A 19,774-nucleotide genomic window follows, 5' to 3' on the forward strand; every position below is an offset into this window, starting at 1 on the left:
GAACCATATGGGGGTTAATGAAAACTCCCCTATCGTAGCCATAAGCCAAAAGCCCTGGTAAATCCTTCTGCAAATCTATCCCCTTAACCTGCCTTTTTTGTAAAAAGGTAGTAAATAAATCATATGCTGCTTGCCTTTCCATACCTAAAATCGTCAGCGCTGTTGCAGCCTCTTCAAGGTCCGGCAGTACGTATCAGTCGGGCTCGCCTGTACGACACCGAAGGCACGATGCGTCTCAGCTTCTTTTTTATCCACTTTTATTTTCTGTTCTCTGCATTTTCTGCCGTCCCGGCTGCTTCGCAGGACCTGAGCTGTGTCTTCACTCCTCCGTGGTGTGTTGCCGTATCACGATCGGGTGTCACCATTTGAGGAAGCGAAGGGAGTTGACCCATCCTAACTGATCAGCATCGAACTCTGATTTATTGATCCCACTTACACACTTTTATAGTAGTGTTAATTAAGCTTATACATATTGCAAAACCCGAGCTCATCATTGGCCACAGATTACACACCAACCCCTACTTTGTTGCCGAAACCTGTGGTTTTCTTGTTGAGACTAATACTTGTTTTTCTCATCCTGTTGTTGACTTGTTATTGACCATTCTCAAGGCCTCCATGGTTTCCACCATGCCTTTCTCACCACTTCCTCAAGGACATGGTGTTTACTGTTGTTAAGGGAAAAGCCTGAGAACTTGCTGCTTACAGCTGCCTTTTACTTTTTAACCAGCTGTATATGTTCATAGCCTTTTTTTCCTTCAAGCCATGTCTGAGCAAAATTCTCCAACACTGTGTGGCCCCTCTGTGGCCCTGTGCTGGCCCAGCCATGGTGGCCCCAACCCCTGTGCAGGCCCAGCCCAGGCCAGGAGCATTGCGGCTGGGAACGGCCCCTGTGTCGTGGTGCCCACAGCAGCCTTGGGGCTCTGTGCCCCATGGCCTCCCTGCTGGGCAGCCTCTGCCAGCTCCTGCAGAGCCCGTGGCACCTGTGGGGCTGCACAGACAGCCCTGCCCCAGGCTCTGCTGGCCTCTGGGCCAGCAGAGAGGCAGCCAGGGCTGGCCATGGCCGGGAACAGGCCCTGAGCCCCACAGGAGGATGAAGCTGAGCCCCAGCCAAACTCAGCCCAGGCCAAAGCTGAGCTCCGCAGCCAGGGCTGCCAAGGGTTGGGCACAGAGGCTGGCACTGACAAATGTCCTGGGCCCCCTCCCTGCTCTGTCCACAGAGCAGCCTCCTCTCTGGGCCACTTGCATGTTTGCAATGCCTTGCACAGGCGCTGGCCCTGCCCCACAAGACCTTGGCCTGAGTCTTGCCCCTGCACGCTCAGCCAGGCTGAGATGGACACTGATGGTTTCTGGGCCAGACTCTCTGAGCCCAGCCCAGCTCCCTGCAAGCTCTGCCAGCTGCCCTGAGCTCTGGGCAGCACCAAGGTCCTTTCCCCAGCCCAGCCGGCTCTGCCCCACAGTTCTGCTCAGGCCAGGCTGCTCTAGGCACTACCCCACGGCCTCAGCCCCTGGCAAGGGCACAGCAGCAGCTGCAGCTGCCACAGCACTCAGCCCCAGTCATGGGGAAAAGTGCTTGGCCAAGGCCAAAGGAGGCTCCCTGGCTGCCCTGCTCCCTTCTGCCTGAGATGCTGAGAGCTCTGCAGCCCCTGCTGCCATCCCATCTGCCCAGGGCAGCACAAGAGCCCCAGCCATGGGGCCCTCAAGAGCTGCTCCTGCTCCAGGCCCAGGGCCCATCCCAGAGCTGGGGCAGTCACAAAGCTGTGCCCATTTCTGTTCATTGCTGCTCTGATGGGGATGGATCCTCAGCCACTTGGAGGTTGCTCTTGAATGTTACAACTCTTGAGGCCTCTTCTTTCTTGAGCTCTTCAGTTCAGGAATTCACTGAGAAAAGCTCACAAAGATTTGTTCAAAACACTTGAACAAGAAAAGCCCTTGAGAATAATTCAAATGTTCAAATGTTCTGTGGCTAATTAGACAGATTTCAGAATTGTATTCAAAGTGAATATACTGATTTGAAAACAATGCAGAGAGAAGTGTTCCTTCCTGGTTTCTTTTCCTTCTTATAGACTGATTGTCAGAAATATCCAATTGATATTGACCCCCAGCACCTTCTTATGGAGTTTGAACAGATATGAAAATCAAGATATTTCATAGCTGAGAATCAGTAACACTTTGTCCCCAACCCATCCACACCATTTCCCTCATCCAACCCCTGGCACTCCAATGGATCAGGAATGGTGTGGCCAGCAGGAGTAGGGCAGGGATTCTTCCCCTGTGCTCAGCACTGCTTGGGAAGCACCTCAAGTGCTGTGTCCAGTTCTGGGTCCCCCAATTTAGGAGGGAAACGGAGGGGCTGGAGAGTGTCCAGAGAAGGGCAACAAGGCTGGGGAAGGGTCTGGAACACAAGTCCTGTGAGGAGTGGCTGAGGGAGCTGGGGTTGTTTATACTGGAAAGAGGAGGCTTGGGGAACAGAAGGCAGTGTCAGGGCACAGGGTGTACTTAATGATCTCCAAGATCTTTTCCAACTTTGCTGATCCTGTGATTCTCTGAAACCACCCTTGGAGCAGTTGCAGGAGGAGCCCTGGGCCTTCTCTGCAGAAACTCCAGCAGCCCAGGTCCCTCAGCTTCTCCTGCCAGCCCCAAAGCCCATCCTGTCAGTCCTGCAGAGCCTCTGCAGCTCCTCCTCACTGCCCAGAACAGGGAGCCCCAGAGCCAGACACAGCAACCCAGATGTGCCCCCCTGGCCTGGGTTGCCTCTGGCACTGGAGCAGCACCAGGCACTGCAGGAGCCTGCAGACAATTCCTGCAGCACTTGTAGGATGATCCTGCTGCCCAAGGGATGTTCCCATGGTGCCAGGTCAGGAACTGCAATCGGGAGTGGGGCCAGAGAGGAAAGGGCAAACAGGGATGGGCTGTGTGCAGGGATGGGTGGGCACTAAGAAGAAATTTGTATAAGGAAGCGTAAAGAAAGCAAAGGTGAAGCAGAGGAAATGCTGAGGGCTGGCTGCCAGGCAGCCCTGGCTCTGAGCAACAGCGCCTGCAGTGGGACAGGAAACTCCCAGCTGATGGGAACAAACTTTCTGGCTGACTGCAGAGGCCAGGAAAAAGCTGAGTGGTTTCCCTGGTGTCCCTCAGCCCTTGCTGGTCCCAGGGGCTGATGGCATTTGTTCTCCCTCAGGTTCATGTCCCCACACCAACAGCATGGGGGTGCTCCCCCTGCTCTGTGCAATGCAAACAGGGGCTGCTGAGCCAGTGCTGCCGTGTCTGTGCCTGCAAGGATGGGGCACCTGTGTGAGCTGGGGGAGAGGTCAGGGCTGCAGAGGGGGGATGTTGTTGGCAGCTCCATGAGGACGCTCTGGGACGCTGCCCTAGGCTGTCCAGCGCACTGGGGATGGATCAGCCCCTGCTCTGCTGCTCCTTCCTGTCTGCCCCAGTGCTTTTGCAGAACACCAGCCACGCTGTTTGTTGCCAGGCTGCCCACGGCCAGCCTGGGATTTTCTGTGCTGAGCATTGGCCTGGCCGTGTTGTAGAGAGAGCCTGGGCAAGGAGCCTGGAGCCCCCAGGGCCTGGCCTGAGGCATCAGAGCTGCCCCAGCAGTGCCCATGGCCTGTCCCTGCTGCAGCCCTGGCACTGCCACCCCCAGGACTGTGCCCAGTCCTGAGAGCATTCAGGCCCTACAGCAACACCAGGGCCACCAGGGCAGCGGGGCAGGGCCAAGGCAGCAGCACTGGCAACACCAATTGCTGCTGCTGCTCCTGGGCACAGCTGCTGGGCCAGCACTGATCTGTGCCCAGCTCTGCACACAGACATTGCTGCTGCAGCTCCAGAGAAGGCAACAAAAGGGCATTTCTGCAGAAAAATTTTCTGCGAAATCCTTTATTTCCTTTAAAGCCACTGAGAGCGCAGCCCCTCATTGACGCAGTCTGTGGCAACATGGAATTTGGAGAGAAACAGGATGAAAAATGGCAAAAGCAATGACATTTCTTTTCTGGACAATATGAAAAAAGTAAAACAAAGGAAAAGAACCTCCAAAATGAAACGAATAGGAAGTATCAAACATTATTTTTATTAGAAGTGATTGGCAGAAATTGGCTATCAGTTTAATGTTTCTGAAAGCATCCAGACATCAGTCTCCACACTGCAGCCTTGAGCTCCTGGTTGCTCAGGCTGTAGATGAGGGGGTTCAGGGCAGGAGGCACCACCGAGTACAGAACTGACAGGGCCAGATCCAGGGATTGGGAGGACATGGAGGGGGGCTTAAGGTGAGCAAATGCTCCAGTACTGAGCAACAGAGAGAGCACAGTCAAGTGAGGGAGGCAGGTGAAAAAGGCTTTTTGCTGCCCCTGCTGAGAGGGGATCCTCAGCACAGCCCTAAAAATCTGCACATAGGAGAAAACAATGAACACAAAACAACCATAAAACAGAAAAGCACTACCCATAAGAGGGCCAAGTTCCCTAATGTAGGAATTTGAGCAAGAGAGCTTGAGGATCTGGGAGATTTCACAGAAGAACTGGCCCAGGGCATTGCCATGGCACAGGGGAAGGGCAAATGTATTGGTTGTGTGCAGAAGTGAATAGAAGAAGGCACTGGCCCAGGCAGCTGCTGCCATGTGGGCACAAGCTCTGCTGCCCAGGAGGGTCCCGTAGTGCAGGGGTTTGCAGATGGACACGTAGCGGTCGTAGCACATGATGGTCAGCAGGAAATATTCTGCTGAGATGAAGAACATAAAGGAAAACAGCTGAGCAGCACATCCTGTGTAGGAGATGTCCCTGGTGTCCCAGAGGGAATTGTGCATGGCTTTGGGGACAGTGGTGCAGATGGAGCCCAGGTCACTGAGGGCCAGGTTGAGCAGGAAGAAGAACATGGGCGTGTGCAGGTGGTGGCCACAGGCTATGGCACTGATGATGAGGCCGTTGACCAGGAGGGCAGCCAGGGAGATGCCCAGCAAGAGGCAGAAGTGCAGGAGCTGCAGCTGCCGTGTGTTTGCCAGTGCCAGCAGGAGGAAGTGGCTGATGGAGCTGCTGTTGGACATTTGGGATCCTTTTCATGGAGAAAAGGACAGTGAAGAGTTAGAGGAGATACCTGTAACCAAAATCCAAGCCATTTCCCAATTACCATTCTCTGTAACACACACAGAATTGCTTCAGTATTTAAGTGTTCTGAGGTTTTCTTTTTGAGCTCCCCCCATGTCTCTCCTGGTAATCTTGCATATCAGAAATCCTCAACATTCTTTCTGCAATCAGGAAGAGCAGCAAGTTCTGTGAGGCAAAGTGACTAGAGGAGAGTGAGGGGAGATGGTCTGGCATGCTGACCTGTTCAGATTTTCTGTTGGCTTTAACCTTGCTCAGGTGGATTTCAATCAACTTCCCATGTTTTCATCAAAAATGCCACCAGGTATTGCTGAGAGCAGATGGATCCACCACGGCCCAGCTCCACATTTTTAGCCAAGGACTCGCATTGCTTACTTCACCAACCCAGCAGCATTTTCAGTGTCACAAGCCCACTGCCTTTCCCCATCAATCTTATAACTCAAGAGATGATCAAGAACAGATTTGAACCCTGGATTGAAGCTCCCGGCTTGGACTGAATTCTCAGGGAGTCTTCAAGTGTCCTTGTGATGGCATTGGATGAAGGGAGATGCAGCTCCTTCCCTGGCTGCACTGACAGCATTGCCCAGAGCCAGGCACTGGGGACAGCGTCACCCTGAGCCAGCTGTGCCCCCTGCCAGAGCCCCCAGGGCCGGGCAGCTGCTCCCAGCCCTGTGCTCTGCAGAGGGAAGTGGGCCCAGGGCTGCAGAGCTGCCCCACGGCTCTGCTGCAGCTCTGCCTGCACAGGAGGGGCTGCACGCCTTGGAGCCCCGGCCCTGAGGGCAGAGGCTTGGCTGGGGACACAGGAGGGAGGGGGCTTGTTCAGAGGGAGGGGCTGCACTGGAGGGAATCCTGTGGGCATCTCTAACCTCTCCCTGCCACAGCATTGCTGGGGTTTGTTTTCTCTCATTGCCTGATCTTCTTTCTGCTTCCTGGAGATTTTCTTCCTGCAGGTGTTTCCCTGTGCCTGATCTCTCCCTGCCAGCACTCACAGACCCCAAATCTCTGTGCACTCTCCTTTAGCCTGACAGAACCCTGCCTGTTTGCAAGGCACTGTCTGGGGGCAGGTTCTGTTTTCAGCTTGGAGAAAGGACAGCACAAACTGAGCCTGATGGGTCCAGTAAAGTGTAAAGATGCTGGTGCTGTCCATGGGTAGAGGGGCTGCAAGCACATTAGGGATCTCCTGTGAACCTACTGATCACTAAAAGTAACACTTCAGATGTCTTAGGCACTTGACTAAATTAATAAGTAATAATTCATACTACCCTGAATATTTAACCCTCTCTTCCTGTCATTCTCCAATAGTAGGAAACTGAATGCAAAGTCTTTGGAAATTTCCTCATTTTTATCAAAATCTTCGACTTGGAAATATTGTATGACTGAACCAAACCCCTTAGCATGTCAGAGCTCCATGAGCATTTCATCTACACCGCACCAGATATACCCAGAGTTGTACTCACAGAGTCTGTAGGCATTGGGATGTTCCAGCTTGAGGAGATCACTCCAGGAGCTGCAGCTGCATTGTCCTGCAGCCAGAGGTTCCTGTGCCAAGGGCTGGAAGTGATTCTGCCCCAGGTACTTCTCAGCACCTTCCCAACCCTGACTGATTGAAGCTCTCTGAGCGTCTGTGCTGTGCCCGAGGTGGCTGCAGGCAGTGCCCCAGCCCTGCTGGGCTGGCAGAAGAGCTGCTCATCAAGAGAAATGTGCTTTTGAAACTCTTCTTGCTTACCAGGAGCTGCCTCTGTGCCAGGAGCCCAGCCCAGCTCAGCAGCACAGACACAGCACAAGGACATTAATGAGCCTCTGGGGCTTTGTACTGAGGCCCTGAACATCAGTCCCTGAGAGGGAGCTGAAGAAACCTCTCCAGAACTCCAAGGCAGAATCACACTCCAAACTTTCTTGGACTTTTAATGGGTCCCACTGAGGTACAAAACTGAGAAAGTATCCCCAGGTCCCAGGCAGAGCAGAGAACTGGAGGCAGTAATGACAGGTGGGGACAAAGAGAAGCCAAGTCTTGGTGCCCTGGGCCACAGCAGGGTCTGTGCCACCAAGGGCTGTGAGGAGACACCTTGTCCTGAGGCACTGGGGCCTCCTGGCACAGCCCCAGCCAGGCTGGGCACTGTCAGCCCCTTGTCCTGCCCTCAGCATCCCCCCCTAGCCCACATCCCAGAGGCCTCAAGGATCTGCTGGAAGGAGTCCCTGAGGAGCCTTGCTTAGGAATGGCCCTGGGGGCTCCTTAATGCTCCCTGCAGGGACTGCAGGTTTTTCAAAGGACTTTGGGTTTGGCTTTTGCCTTGGAGTCTCTGAGAGGTTTCTGCAAACATGGCCTCCAATTATCTGCTGTAATTAGTCCCTGGAGAGGCTTTGTCAGTAACAACACTCTGTGGGGCTCATTAATGCTTCAAGGTGCTTCAGTTATTTTAATGTACTTGGTGTTTCCCTTTTGATACAGACTCTGGGAGAGGTTTATGCAATCATGGCCCCAATTATCTGCTTTAATGAGTCCCTTGAGAGCTTTGGATTGACATTCAGTGGGGCTCATTAATGCCTTGATATACTCAAGGTTTTAAAGGTACTTTATGTATTTCACAGTACTTTTAGGTACTTTAAAAGGTTTTCCTTCCCACACTGAATCTCTCAGTTGTTTTTGTGCCATCCTGGCCTCCAATGCTCTCCTCCAAGGAGTTCATGAAGAGCCTGTGTTGGGTAACTTCCTCCTTTCTGTTTTACAACAAAGAAGGAACTGAAAGAATTTTGTAAGACATTCTAAAAGCATCCAAACAAACATGGGACAATTAACAATTCAACAACAATCACTAAGAGAATTAATAGTCCTGTTTTAGCTAGACATCATCCAACCCTTTAGTCCTCAGGACTGGAGGAGTTTATTGACCCAGTCTTTGTTTTCCACTTGAAGATTCTTGAACCCTTCCTTCGGTACCTGAATGCTCTTGTGGATTGACTCACTGTGGCTGGAGAGGTTCATGCAACACATCCCTCAGAGTCTACACAGCCATGCCCCTGTGCCCAGAGTAAAAACTCTATCGCTGTTCTGCAAGGTGGCATGTCTGACAGTCTCTATGTCTGGGAGCAGGCCAATCAATGTGAGGGAGGTAGCATTGGTTTGCTTACTGAACAGGCACTCAAGATGGTCTAATTGTCCTAAAGCTTTATCTGCAGCCACCCAAGGTAGTCCAAATTGGGGTGCTACCATCCAATTCCTGGATTAAATCTTTCAAAGCCATCTCTTTGATATCATCCAATACTTCTCCGGGGATGCCTTCTGCTTGATCATCTGGTAGGCTGTGTTTTCCTTCTCCAGCTAAATGGTTGATTGTCAATTCCTCCCTTGCCGCATTATTAGCATAGTCTGCTATTAATTGATTTAGTAAACCCTTCCACCCCCCTTCCCACAGGGTGCATTCTGTAGCTGATAACAACATGGTCATAAAATATTTTAAATCATAGGAGGTTTAGACATGTGCTGTAAACTTGGTCCTCATTAGGCCATTAAAAGAAGGTAAGTCCTTCCTATGGTCTTTAGCTGCCCTACACAGATCCTTGATTTCCCCATGAACCAGTGGCTGAGACCTGGGATTTTGCCCCCTTCCTTTATAACATATGGGTACAACAAGGAGTTTCCAGACTATTTGCCAGTCTACTTCCTTAACTAGATGGTGGACTTTTAGGGTGGAGTTCAGGAGGCATGGCCCAAGGTGAGGGTGGAATATCTGGCAGTGGAGGCATGACCCACAGTTGAGGCGGTAGAGTCTGGAGGTTAGTTCAGGGCAGAAGACAAGGCTGTGGTAGCAGGAAGTGGAGGAGCCAAGATGGCGAGAGGATGATCAGGTCACATTCAGGCTCCTTCCATTTGAGTCTCCAGGTCACATTGCTCCAAGAAGGCGCGTCCATTGCCATCTTGAAGCATCGTGGAAGGTCCAGGAAAGGCAGGTTTGAGAGGAGGTCCTGAGTTAGGAGTGACCAACGGATTGAGTTTTCGACACCCTGCTTGCTGGTGAAGGGTCTCAAGGATGGTGTGGAAGATGGGGAGTATGTGGGGTGCAATGGGGTTGGTTTAGATCGAAAGGTTGTACAATTTAACTCCCACTGAGTCCCAAAATTCAGTAGTATAGATTTTTTCAGCAGGGGCATCTGGAAAAATTTTAATGATCCACCTCACAATTGATTTCAATTTATTCTTTGAAAATATTTTGTCATGATCAGTGAGAATTAACAAAGCATCCATATATGCTTCTTTCTACTTTGGACATCTGACTGCCCATTTTTGTCTTTCTTTGCCTTAGGGGGAACAGCCACCGAACACAGCAAATCAATTACAGGATGTGGGTTCATACTGTAAAAACACAGTGGCAAAATGGGCAATAAATATCTTGCATTTCCCCAAACCCACCTGCAATCCTATGCAGGTAAAACCTTTATTGTCCCTGCAGATCCTGGCCAAGGTCCCTCGAAGCAATGATGAATCTGCCAGCCTGGCACAATCCAAAATCCCAGGGAACACTGGCCTATCCACCAGCTAACCCCAGCTGACATGATTCAATGTCAGGGTCCCTGTTTGGGCGCCAAATGTCGCAAGGAGGTTGGCTGTGACAAACCTTTCTGGTTCCCCAACTGCAGGGCAAGGGTGGTGAAAATAAAAGGAGCAGATGCTGTGGAAGATGAAACAGGAAAGCCTTATCAATATGATTGCCTGGCAAAAGATTTTTAGAATATGGAAACTATAAGTGAGATTGAAATGAAAGCAAGCTTTGAGATACCAAGCCTTAGTTACTGAACAAATGGAAAACAATGGTATGGCCAGCTGAAAGTAATCTTCTTTTGATGAAACAATATCCTCTGCTTGTAGACAGGTTCAAGGGTCAGAGCAAGGTTAGCTTGGAAGAAGGGGTCCAAAGAGAAGGTTTCAGGGTTTAAAATGTAACACAGTATAGTGATGTAATGATTCTTATAGGCTGTATGTAAATGGTATAAGATTTGTATCTTGTACTAGATTGGTTATTGAAATTAGAATATTGTGGTGGTTGGGCCGGAAATGAGATTTCTGAGATGCTGTGGTCACTACCATCAAACCACCAACGGATGCTCAGATTTTAAGATTGGCACTTGGTACAACCACTGAAAATTAGATCCGCCTCTGAGAAAACACAGGGGTTAAAAACCAGAGCGGCCCACCTGGGAGGTCTCTTGGGTTACTGCGGTGAAAGAGGTCAGAGCTCTCCCCTGCCCAGCTGTCTGCTGCTGGGTGGGGGAGGGGAGAGCCATGCGGCCTGGGGGAGGTAGGCCTGACCCTGAGGGGCCCAAGGGTGGAGGAATGGAAGGAATGGAGGAGCACAAGAGATATTCTTCCTGCCCCCCCCCCCCTCCCCCCGGGAGATAGAGAGAGAGAAGACAGCCTGTGCGTGTTACCTTGAAATTCCATAAACGTGCCTGCAGCAGGGACGCACGGCTGCAGAGAAGGACTGGAGGGGGGAACTCCCGCAAGGTGTCCAGCCGAGTGTAAGGGCTTTTAACCTTTTTGGGGATAATGAAAACTTAGCAGAGCATTAACCTTCCCCTGGAGAAGACATGAATTTAGAGGATGAAGAAGGAACTGAGTAAAGGAGAGGAAGGTGTGAGCAGGAGAGAGAGAGAAAGAACCCCAGGGTGTGGAAAGGGTGATAGAGTAGCATGTGCTGGACGCTTTTTGTATAGCTATGGACTGTTTCCGTGCGATGCAGAGACTGTATTCGAGGGGGAGCCCAGGCCTCAGAACCAGGAGGAGTGCAGTGTGGATACTCCTCAGCCCCAGGGGGTGCTAAAATATGGGGGGGACAGATGTCCCGAAAGGAGAGACTGTGCCTTTTGGAATGAGACGATGCATCCTTAAAAGACAACCCTTGAGACAGCTTGGTTCCCAGTTCACTGGTGAGAGCACTGAACATGGAAAGGAAGAAGACACTATGGCTACAAGAAGGACTCCTCCCTTTTGGATGAACTGAGAATTGGGTGTTCTGGAGAGTGGTGCCAGACTAAGAGTTGGTGATTTTGGAAGATGGATGGTATTGGGAATTTGGTGGGGGGAGGAGGATAATGCTGTTGTAAGGGTTTCATTTTCCTTGTGTGTTCTTTCTTCCACTTGTAGTCTAGTTAATAAACTTTTTTTATTTCTTTTAAGCAAGAGCCTGTTGTTCTTATTCCTGGTCACATCACATCTCACAGCAGACACCAGGGAGAGTGTATTCTCATGGGGCACTGGCATTGTGCCAGGATCAAACCATAACAAATATGCAGCACAGAAGAAGATTTATTGTATTAAACGGGAACTCCCCTCCTCATTCGGGCATCCATTTTGGGTGCCTCTTTCAAGCTCCTGTTTCGGGCCTGCTCCAAGCTGTTCCAAACAAGGCCCCAGCACCCACACCCTTTGCAATAAACCACAAGTTCCAAGACCTGGCTTCAGAGATCTCTCATCTCCATCTGTTCCAACCGTCCTACCTCCCAATGCAGCAACAAGCAGGATCAATGGCGTTGCCCAAAAAGAACTTTAGTAACAGGGTGAAAAACAATTAACATGCAGATGTCGAGAACAGTACGAGGGGTGGGATTCAAAGACCTGACATAGAAGCGAAGCAACAATATATACACTTGAGGGTAGAACACTCTAGAACAATAACCATATAGGACAAACAAGTAATCAATAGGGGAGGAGATCTTGGACAACTTAGCACAACAACACTAAAGGCTTATGGGGGAACTCTCAAGCTCAGCCAAAGTTAGACAAATTATTCCTAGGGCTTGAAACTCACACCCCGTTTATCTGGGGTAAAATCTGGCTGACTCTGAGTTACAGCCAGGCTAACTCCCACACTGCTGCTTTGCTCTGGTCCCTTGGGATCATGTGGCCCAACAGAGTCACAATGATGTCCTTAGTTCCACAAGGCTCCACAGTGTCATAAAGGTCCCATGGATCCATGGTGCTCTGCAGTGTCACAATGGCATCTTCTTTTCACAAGGCTCCCAAATGTCACATTGGTCTCCATAGGAAGGAAAGCACAGAGCCACATGTTTCAGGAGCTGATGAGCAGCAACCACCAGAGGCCAAGGCAAGCCTGACCTGTCTGTCCTGGTAGGTTTGCTTGGAGCAACCCTTGGATATTTGAAATTCTGAATGTGGAGTCCTAATTTCAGACATTTGTGCCTGGAAAAGAGGGATGGGGTTTTTTTCATAAAAAGAAAAGCACAGAGCCCTTTCCAGTGTTTGGAAAATAAGTAAGTGCTGCCCCTCAGGAGTCAAAGACCAGCCAGACTTGTCTGTCCTGGCAACATTTGTCTGGGAGCAATCATTGGATACACAAAAGTTTGGAGGTGGAATCCAAATTTTGGCCATGGATGCCTGGAAAAAATGAACAATTCTTTTCCATAAAAAGAAAAGCCCAGAGCTGCGGTGTTTCAGGGGCAGATGGGACCAGCCTTCCACATTCCAAGGTCAGCCAGACCTGTCAGATGAACCCTGGGAGACCAAGGCAGCTATACATATTTCATGTTCCCTTGGTTCCACAGGGCCCTGCAGTGCCTTCTTGCTTCCATCAGGCCTTGCAGTGCCACAATGGTTCTCTGCTTCCATGATGCCCTGAGGTGTCATAATGGCCCCTTGGTTACACAAGTCCTTAAGGATCTTAATGGTCTCCATAGTTCCACAAGGCTCCACAAAGTCATAATGCTCTATTGGTTCCATGAAGCCTCGCTGTGTCCAATGGCCCCTTGGTTCCAGTGAGGCCCACTACTGCAACAATGATTCCCTTGGTTCCACAAGTTCCCATAGTGTCGCAATGGCCGCTTCCTTCCATGAGACCCTGCAGGGTCACAATGGTCTCCATGATTCCATGGGGCCTTACAATGTCACAATGGTCTCCATGGATCCACAGTGCCTTGCAAGATCACAATGGCTTTTTGCCTCCACAAGGCCCTGAAATGCAACAATGGCCTCTTGGTTCCACAAAGTCCCACTGCTTCACACTGGCTCCTTGGGACCATGCAGCCCAATAGAGCCACAAAGATGTTCTTGGTTCCACAAGGCCCCACAGTGTCACAGTGCTCCTTGGATCCATGGTACCCTGCAGGGTAACAATGTTGCCCTTGGTTCCACAAGTTCCTACAGTATAACAGGTTCCAGAAGGGTTGTCAGTGTCACCATGGCCCATTGGTTCCACCATGCCCCGCAGTGTCACAATGGTCTCCATAGGAAGGAAACAAGTGAGCCCCAGTGGTGCAGGGGCAGATTTTGTCTGGGAGTAACCCTTGGATATAGAGAATTTTAGAGACAGAATCCCAATTTTGCCATGGACATCTAGACAAGAAAGACAGTTCTTTTCCATAGGAATAAAAGCACAGAGCCCCAGTGCTTCACAGTCAGATGGGAAGTGGCCCTCAAAATGTCAAATTCAGTGGGACCTGTCAGACAGCCCCCAGGAGCCCAAACCAGGCAGACCTGCTCCATGTTCCATTGACTTCATTGGTGCCCACACTGTCAAAGTGTAATCTTTGATTCCATGAGGTCCTGCAATGTCACAATGGCTTCTTGGTTTCATGAGCCCCAACAGAATCACAGTGGTCCCTGGGCTCTATGCCACCCTGCTGTGTCACAATGGCTCCTTGTTTCTATGTGCCCCACTGTCCGATCATTGACTCTTGCTTCTATAGGGGCCCCTGAGTTGCACAATGGTCTCCTTGATTCCAGGAGGTTCTGTAGTCTCACCATAGTTTCCTTGGATCTCCATTGTCACAACTGAGCCACAGTTCCATGAGGTTCCGTAGTGTCACCATCGTCGCTTTCAGAGGCTGGATGAGATCGATGTCCTGAGACACCTTGAGATGCTCGGAATGCCCGTGCGGGGCCAGGGCTGGGTCAGGCCTTGGTTTGTGGCAGGATAGAGCCCCACCCCCAGCCCTGGCCTGGCATTGCTCTCAATCACACAGCAGGGGCGGTGCCAACCCAGCTCTGATTGGCCAAGCTGTCAATCAATCACACACCAAAAGCCTGCGCCTACCCTGGCTCTGATTGGAAAACCAACTTGCAGTCCCACCACAGGGGTGGTGCCATGAAGGCCCAGGGGGTTAAAAGCTGGAGCATGAGGCTTGCCCAGGGTCTGGATCCTGCCTTCTCCTGGGGTTCCTCTGCTGGTGATGTTGGAAGCTGAGTAGTTGGTACCCATATGTGTGTCTTTCTATGGATCTTCGGTCTTTCTGTTGTTCTCTATTTGTTCTCCTTCTAATCCTACTTACCTGGAACATTTTTGGGTAACTAAATATCTAAAGGGTTGAACGTTTTTAGGTTAAATGGGCTAAGTTAATGAAGTTAATGCTTTAATAAGAGTTTTATGTTGAAGTGGATCTTGTATTAAATCCTTTGCCAAAGTTTCTTGTTTGCCTATATTTTGTCAGTAAAATTTTGTGTCATTTTGACCTCTTAGCTCAGTTGGTTAGAGCATGGTGCTGGTATCACTGAGGCTGTGGGTTCAATCCCTGTGTGGGCCATTCACTTAAGAGCTGGACTTGATGATCCTTGAGGGTCCCTTCCTACCAAGAATATTCTTTGCATCTTGCCATATTGAGAATATTGGGTTGGTGTTCCTCCTGTGCACCAAACTCAAGTCAATGAACCTTTGGCTACCCCCAAAGGCTTTGGGAGGAGCTGTCTCCCGTGCATCGCCCTGAATAAATAATACTGCTTTTTAATGCTGCATTGGTGTGAAGGAGTTTTCTATTTTACTGAATTTTTGGTAACACTCCCACTGCCAAGGAAAGCTCCGTCTGCTACTGTTCAAAAACAGAGAAGGGCTGGTGGCAGATGTAGGGCTCGGAGGCTGCCTGGGGCACAGTGACCATGAAATAATCAAGTTTTCAGTATTCAGTGAAAGAAGGAGGGACAGCAACAAAACTTCTACACTGGAATTAGGAAGGGCAGACTTTGGCCTATTTAGGATGCAGATTTGGGGAGTACTGAATCAGGCACTGATTTTTTTTAAGGAAAACATTCCTTAAAAACACAGACGTCCAGGAAGGATGGACACATTTCAAGGAAGTAATCTTACGGGAGAAGGAGCAGCCTGTCCCAGTGTGGCAAAAGATGAGCTAGTGAGGAAAATGACTGGCCTGGCTGGCCGTGGAGATTTTGTGGGAACTCAAGGGTAACAAGAGGTGCATCAACTTTGGACAGAAGGTCAAGCAGCTTAGGAAATGTTTAAGGATGTTGTGAAGTCGTGCAGAAAAAAAGTCAAGAGGTGAAAGCTCAATTAGAGTTTAACCTGACCACTTCTATGAAAAAAAAAATAGACAATATTTCCACAATTAAATTAACAGCAAAACATGGGATAAGGAGAACCTCTACTCTTTATTGGATGCAGTGGGGAATATAGTAACTAAAGATAAGGAGAAGGCCGAGTTACTTAACATCTTCTTTCTCTCAATTTTTGATATTAGGGCAGGCTGTCCTCAGGACAAGTGCTCTGGTGAGCTGGTAGATGGGCACAGGGACCAGAACAGCCCCTGGAATCCAGGAGGAAGCAGTTGGTGACCTGCTGAGCCACTCAGATGCTCACAGGTGTCTCTGGGAGCAGATGGGATCCATCCCAGGGGGATGAGGGAGCTGTGGATGAGCTCCCCAAGCTGCTCTCCATCATTTACCATCAGTCCTGGCTCAGCAGGGAGGGCCCAGAGGACTGGAGGTGCCAGTGTGAGCCCATCCCCAAGAAGGGCTGGAAGGAGGAGCTGGGGAACTCCAGGCCTATCAGCCTGGTCTGCGTGCCCAGCAAGGTTATGGAACAGATCACCTTGAGTGCCATCACAGGGCACCCACAGGATGGCCGAGGGGTCAGAGCCAGCCAGCATGGATTTCAATGTCTGCATGGAATGGTCTGGATGAGGGGATTGTGTCCAACATCAGCAAATTTGTAGATGACACGAAATTGGGTGTGAGTTTGAATCTGATGGAGGATGGAGGTAGGAGGGCTCTGCACAGGGCCCTGGATAGGCTGGATCCAGGGCCCAAATCCAACAACGTGAGGTTTAACAAGACCAAGTGCCGGGTCATGCACTGTGGCCACAACAACCCCTGCAGTGCTACAGGCTGTGGACTGAGTGACAGGACAGCAGCCAGGCAGAAAGGGACCTGCAGGGACTGATGGACAGCAGGCTGGGCATGAGCCAGCAGAGTGCCCAGGTGGCCAAGAAGGCCAATGGCTCCTGGCCTGGATCAGGAATGGTGTGGCCAGCAGGAGCAGGGCAGGGATTCTTCCCCTGTGCTGGGCACTGTTGGGCAGCACCTCGAGTGCTGTGTCTAGTTCTGGGTCCCCTGGAGTGACGAATTAGAATAAATTTGTATCAGGAAGAGTAAAGAAAGCAAAGGTAAGGCAGAGGAAATGCTCAGGGCAGTTTGGGGGTGGCTGCCAGGCAGCCCTGGCTCTGAGCAACAGCGTCTGCAGTGGCACAGGAAACTCCCAGCTGATGGGAACAAACTTTCTGGCTGACTGCAGAGGCCAGGACAAAGCTGAGTGGTTTCCCTGGTGTCCCCCAGCCGTTGCTGGCCCCAGGGGCTGATGGCATTTGTGCTCCCTCAGGTTCATGTCCCCACAGCACCAGCATGGGGGGGCTGCCCCTGCTGTGTGCAATGCAAACAGGGGCTGCTGAGCCAGTGCTACCGTGTCTGTGCGCAAAAGGATGGGGCACCTGTGTGAGCCGGGGGAGAGGTCAGGGCTGCAGAGGTGGGATGTTGTTGGCAGCTCCATGAGGATGCTCTGGGACACTGCCCTGGGCTGTCCAGCGCACTGGGGATGGATCAGCCCCTGCTCTGCTGTTCCTTCCCGTCTGCCCCAGGGCCCTTGCAGAGCCCCAGTCATGCTGTTTGCCCCCAGCCTGCCCACAGCCAGCCTGGGGCTGCTCACAGGGCTTTTCTGTGCTGAGCATTGGCCTGGAAGTGTTCTTGAGAGAGCCTGGGCAAGGAACCTGGAGCCCCCAGGCCCTGGCTGGAGGCGTCAGCGCTGCCCCAGCAGTGCCCATGGCCTGTCCCTGCTGCAGCCTTGGCACTGCCACCCCCAGGGCTCTGCCTGGCCCCGAGAGCACTCAGGCCCTGCAGCAACACCAGGGCCAGCAGGGCAGCGGGGCAGGGCCACGGCAGCAGCACTGGCAACACCAAGTGCTGCTGCTGCTGCAGCTGGGCACAGCTGCTGGCCCAGCACTGATCTGCCCCCAGCTCTGCACATAGACATTGCTGCTGTAGCTCCAGAGAGGGAAACAAAAGGGCATCTCTGCAGAAAACTCTGCTGGGAGATCCCTTAGTTCCTTTAAAGCCACTGAGAGCACAGCCCCTAAATGACACAGTCTGTGGTTACAGGGAAGGACTAGAGAAACAAGAGAAATGGTACAAAAAATGGCATTTCTTTGTAGACAATATGAAAAAATAAAAACAAAGAAACAGAACCTCCAGAAGGAAACCAACAAGAAGTATCAAAGATTAGTTTTATTACAAGCAATTTGCATAAATTAGCCAGCAGTTTAATGTTCCTGACACCATCCAGTCATCAGTCTCCACATTGCAGCCTTTAGCTCCTGGTTCCTCAGGCTGTAGATGAGGGGGTTCAGGACTGGATGCACCACCAAGTACAGAACTGACAGGGCCAGACCCACGGATGGGGAGGAGATGGAGGGGGGCTTCAGGTAGGCAAATATGGCTGTGATGATGAACAGGGAGACCACAGCCAGGCGAAGGAGGCAGGTGGAAAAGGCTTTGTGCCGCCCCTGCTTACAGGGGATGCTCAGCACGGCCCTAAAGATCTGCACATTGGAGAAAAACATGAACACAAAACAGCCAAAACTTAAACAGGCACTGACAGCAAGAAGTCCCAGTTCCCTGAGGTAGGATTTGGAGCAGGAGAGCTTGAGGATCTGTGGGATTTCACAGAAGAACTGGCCCAGGGCATTGCCATGGCACAGGGGCAGTGAAAAAGTATTGGCTGTGTGCAGCAGAGCATTGAGGAAGGCACTGGCCCAGGCAGCTGCTGCCATGTGGGCACAAGCTCTGCTGCCCAGGAGGGTCCTGTAGTGCAGGGGTTTGCAGATGGACACGTAGCGGTCGTAGCACATGATGGTCAGGAGGAAATGCTCTGCTGAGATGAAGAACATAAAGAAAAATAGCTGAGCAGCACATCCTGTGTAGGAGATTGTGCTGGTGTCCCAGAGGGAATTGTGCATGGCTTTGGGGACAGTGGTGCAGATGGAGCCCGGGTCAGTGAGGGCCAGGTTGAGCAGGAAGAAGAACATGGGTGTGTGCAGGTGGAGGCCGCAGGCTACAGCGCTGATGATGAGGCCGTTGCCCAGGAGGGCAGCCAGGGAGATGCCCAGCAAGAGGCAGAAGTGCAGGAGCTTGCAGCTGCCGCGTGTCTGCAAACGGCACCTGCTGGAAGCGCCCGATGGAGCTGCTGTTGGACATTTGCAGTGTCTTGGCATGGGGATCTGTAAAACAGAATTCATGGAATAGTTGGGTTTGGAGAGGACTTTAAATATCCCAGCACAGCCTGGGGGCACTTTCCCCCCACTTCCTGCTCAGGGGTCTCCTGCCTGGAGCTGTCCCTGTCAGCAGCTGCTTCCCTGTGCCCAGGGCTGGGCCCTGGCAGTGCTGCCAGAGCCCAGCCCAGCCCTGGGGGCTCAGCTCTGTGCTGCAGAATCCTCCCAGCTCAGGCACTGCCTGGGGGCAGCTCTGGCTCTCCAGGCTCTGATGGCAACATCACAGGAACCTTGAGGAGACAGGAAAAGCAACACTAATGCTGCCTGTAAGGGGCCCTGGAAAGATTTATGTCACTGTCTTGTTTATCAACATATGAGAGAATTTTGGGGTTTTTTTTTTGTCAACCTGAACTGAGAGATGAATATCTCTGTGCACTTTCCTATCCAGGCAACCCAGAACAGTATATTCAAAAAGCAGAAAATTTCCTTTCATGCAGCCCCTGCCTTGCTGTTCTCCCTGCTTAATCTATTTGTTCTGTCATTAAATGCCATCTTTGAAGCAGTCCTGAACAATGCAGCATCCTCACCACACAAGGAGAACACTTCCAAGCCTGACCAGCTGTCTCCTCCCACCCAGACCTTGTCCCCCAGTGCTGGGAGCAGCTGCCAGGGCTGACTAAGAGCTGTCCCTGGCAGGCAGCAGAGTCCCTGCCCCAGCACAGCACCCTGGGCTGCAGGACCCTGCTCTGCATGACAGCCCTGGGCACCCCTGGCTACTCTGCACAAAAGACAATCAGAGAATTCACTCACAGGGTCTGTAGGCATTGGGATGTTCCAGCTGCAGGAGACCACTCCAGGAACTGCAGCTGCATTGTCCTGCAGCCAGAGGTTCCTGTGCCATGGGCTGGCAGTGATTGCGCCCCAGGCACTTCTCTGCACCTTCCCAGCCCTGAATGATTGAAGCTCTCTGTGCCTCTGTGCTGTGCCCAGGGTGGCTGCAGGCAGTGCCCCAGCCCTGCTGGGCTGGCAGAAGAGCTGCTCATCAAGAGAAATGTGCTTTTGAAGCTCTTCTTGGTTACCAGGAGCTGCCTCTGTGCCAGGAGCCCAGCCCAGCTCAGCAGCACAGACACAGCACAAGGACATTAATGAGCCTCTGGGGCTTTGTGCTCAGGCCCTGAACATCAGTCCCTGA

At 51.5% G+C, this 19,774-nt stretch overlaps 1 protein-coding gene across 1 annotated transcript; it reads right to left on the reverse strand.

Moving 5' to 3' along the window:
• Positions 1-4,130: 4,130 nt before the first annotated feature.
• LOC134420895 (olfactory receptor 8A1-like) lies at positions 4,131-4,757 on the reverse strand (the record flags this gene model as incomplete). The annotated part of the gene is made up of 2 exons (XM_063161304.1): positions 4,131-4,208; positions 4,653-4,757. Coding segments are annotated over 2 exons (183 nt in total), but the record flags the coding sequence as incomplete, so codon positions are not given.
• Positions 4,758-19,774: the final 15,017 nt, after the last annotated feature.

The sequence above is a fragment of the Melospiza melodia genome, chromosome 7 (assembly GCF_035770615.1).
Source record: "Melospiza melodia melodia isolate bMelMel2 chromosome 7, bMelMel2.pri, whole genome shotgun sequence".
In the NCBI taxonomy this organism is placed as follows: domain Eukaryota; kingdom Metazoa; phylum Chordata; class Aves; order Passeriformes; family Passerellidae; genus Melospiza; species Melospiza melodia.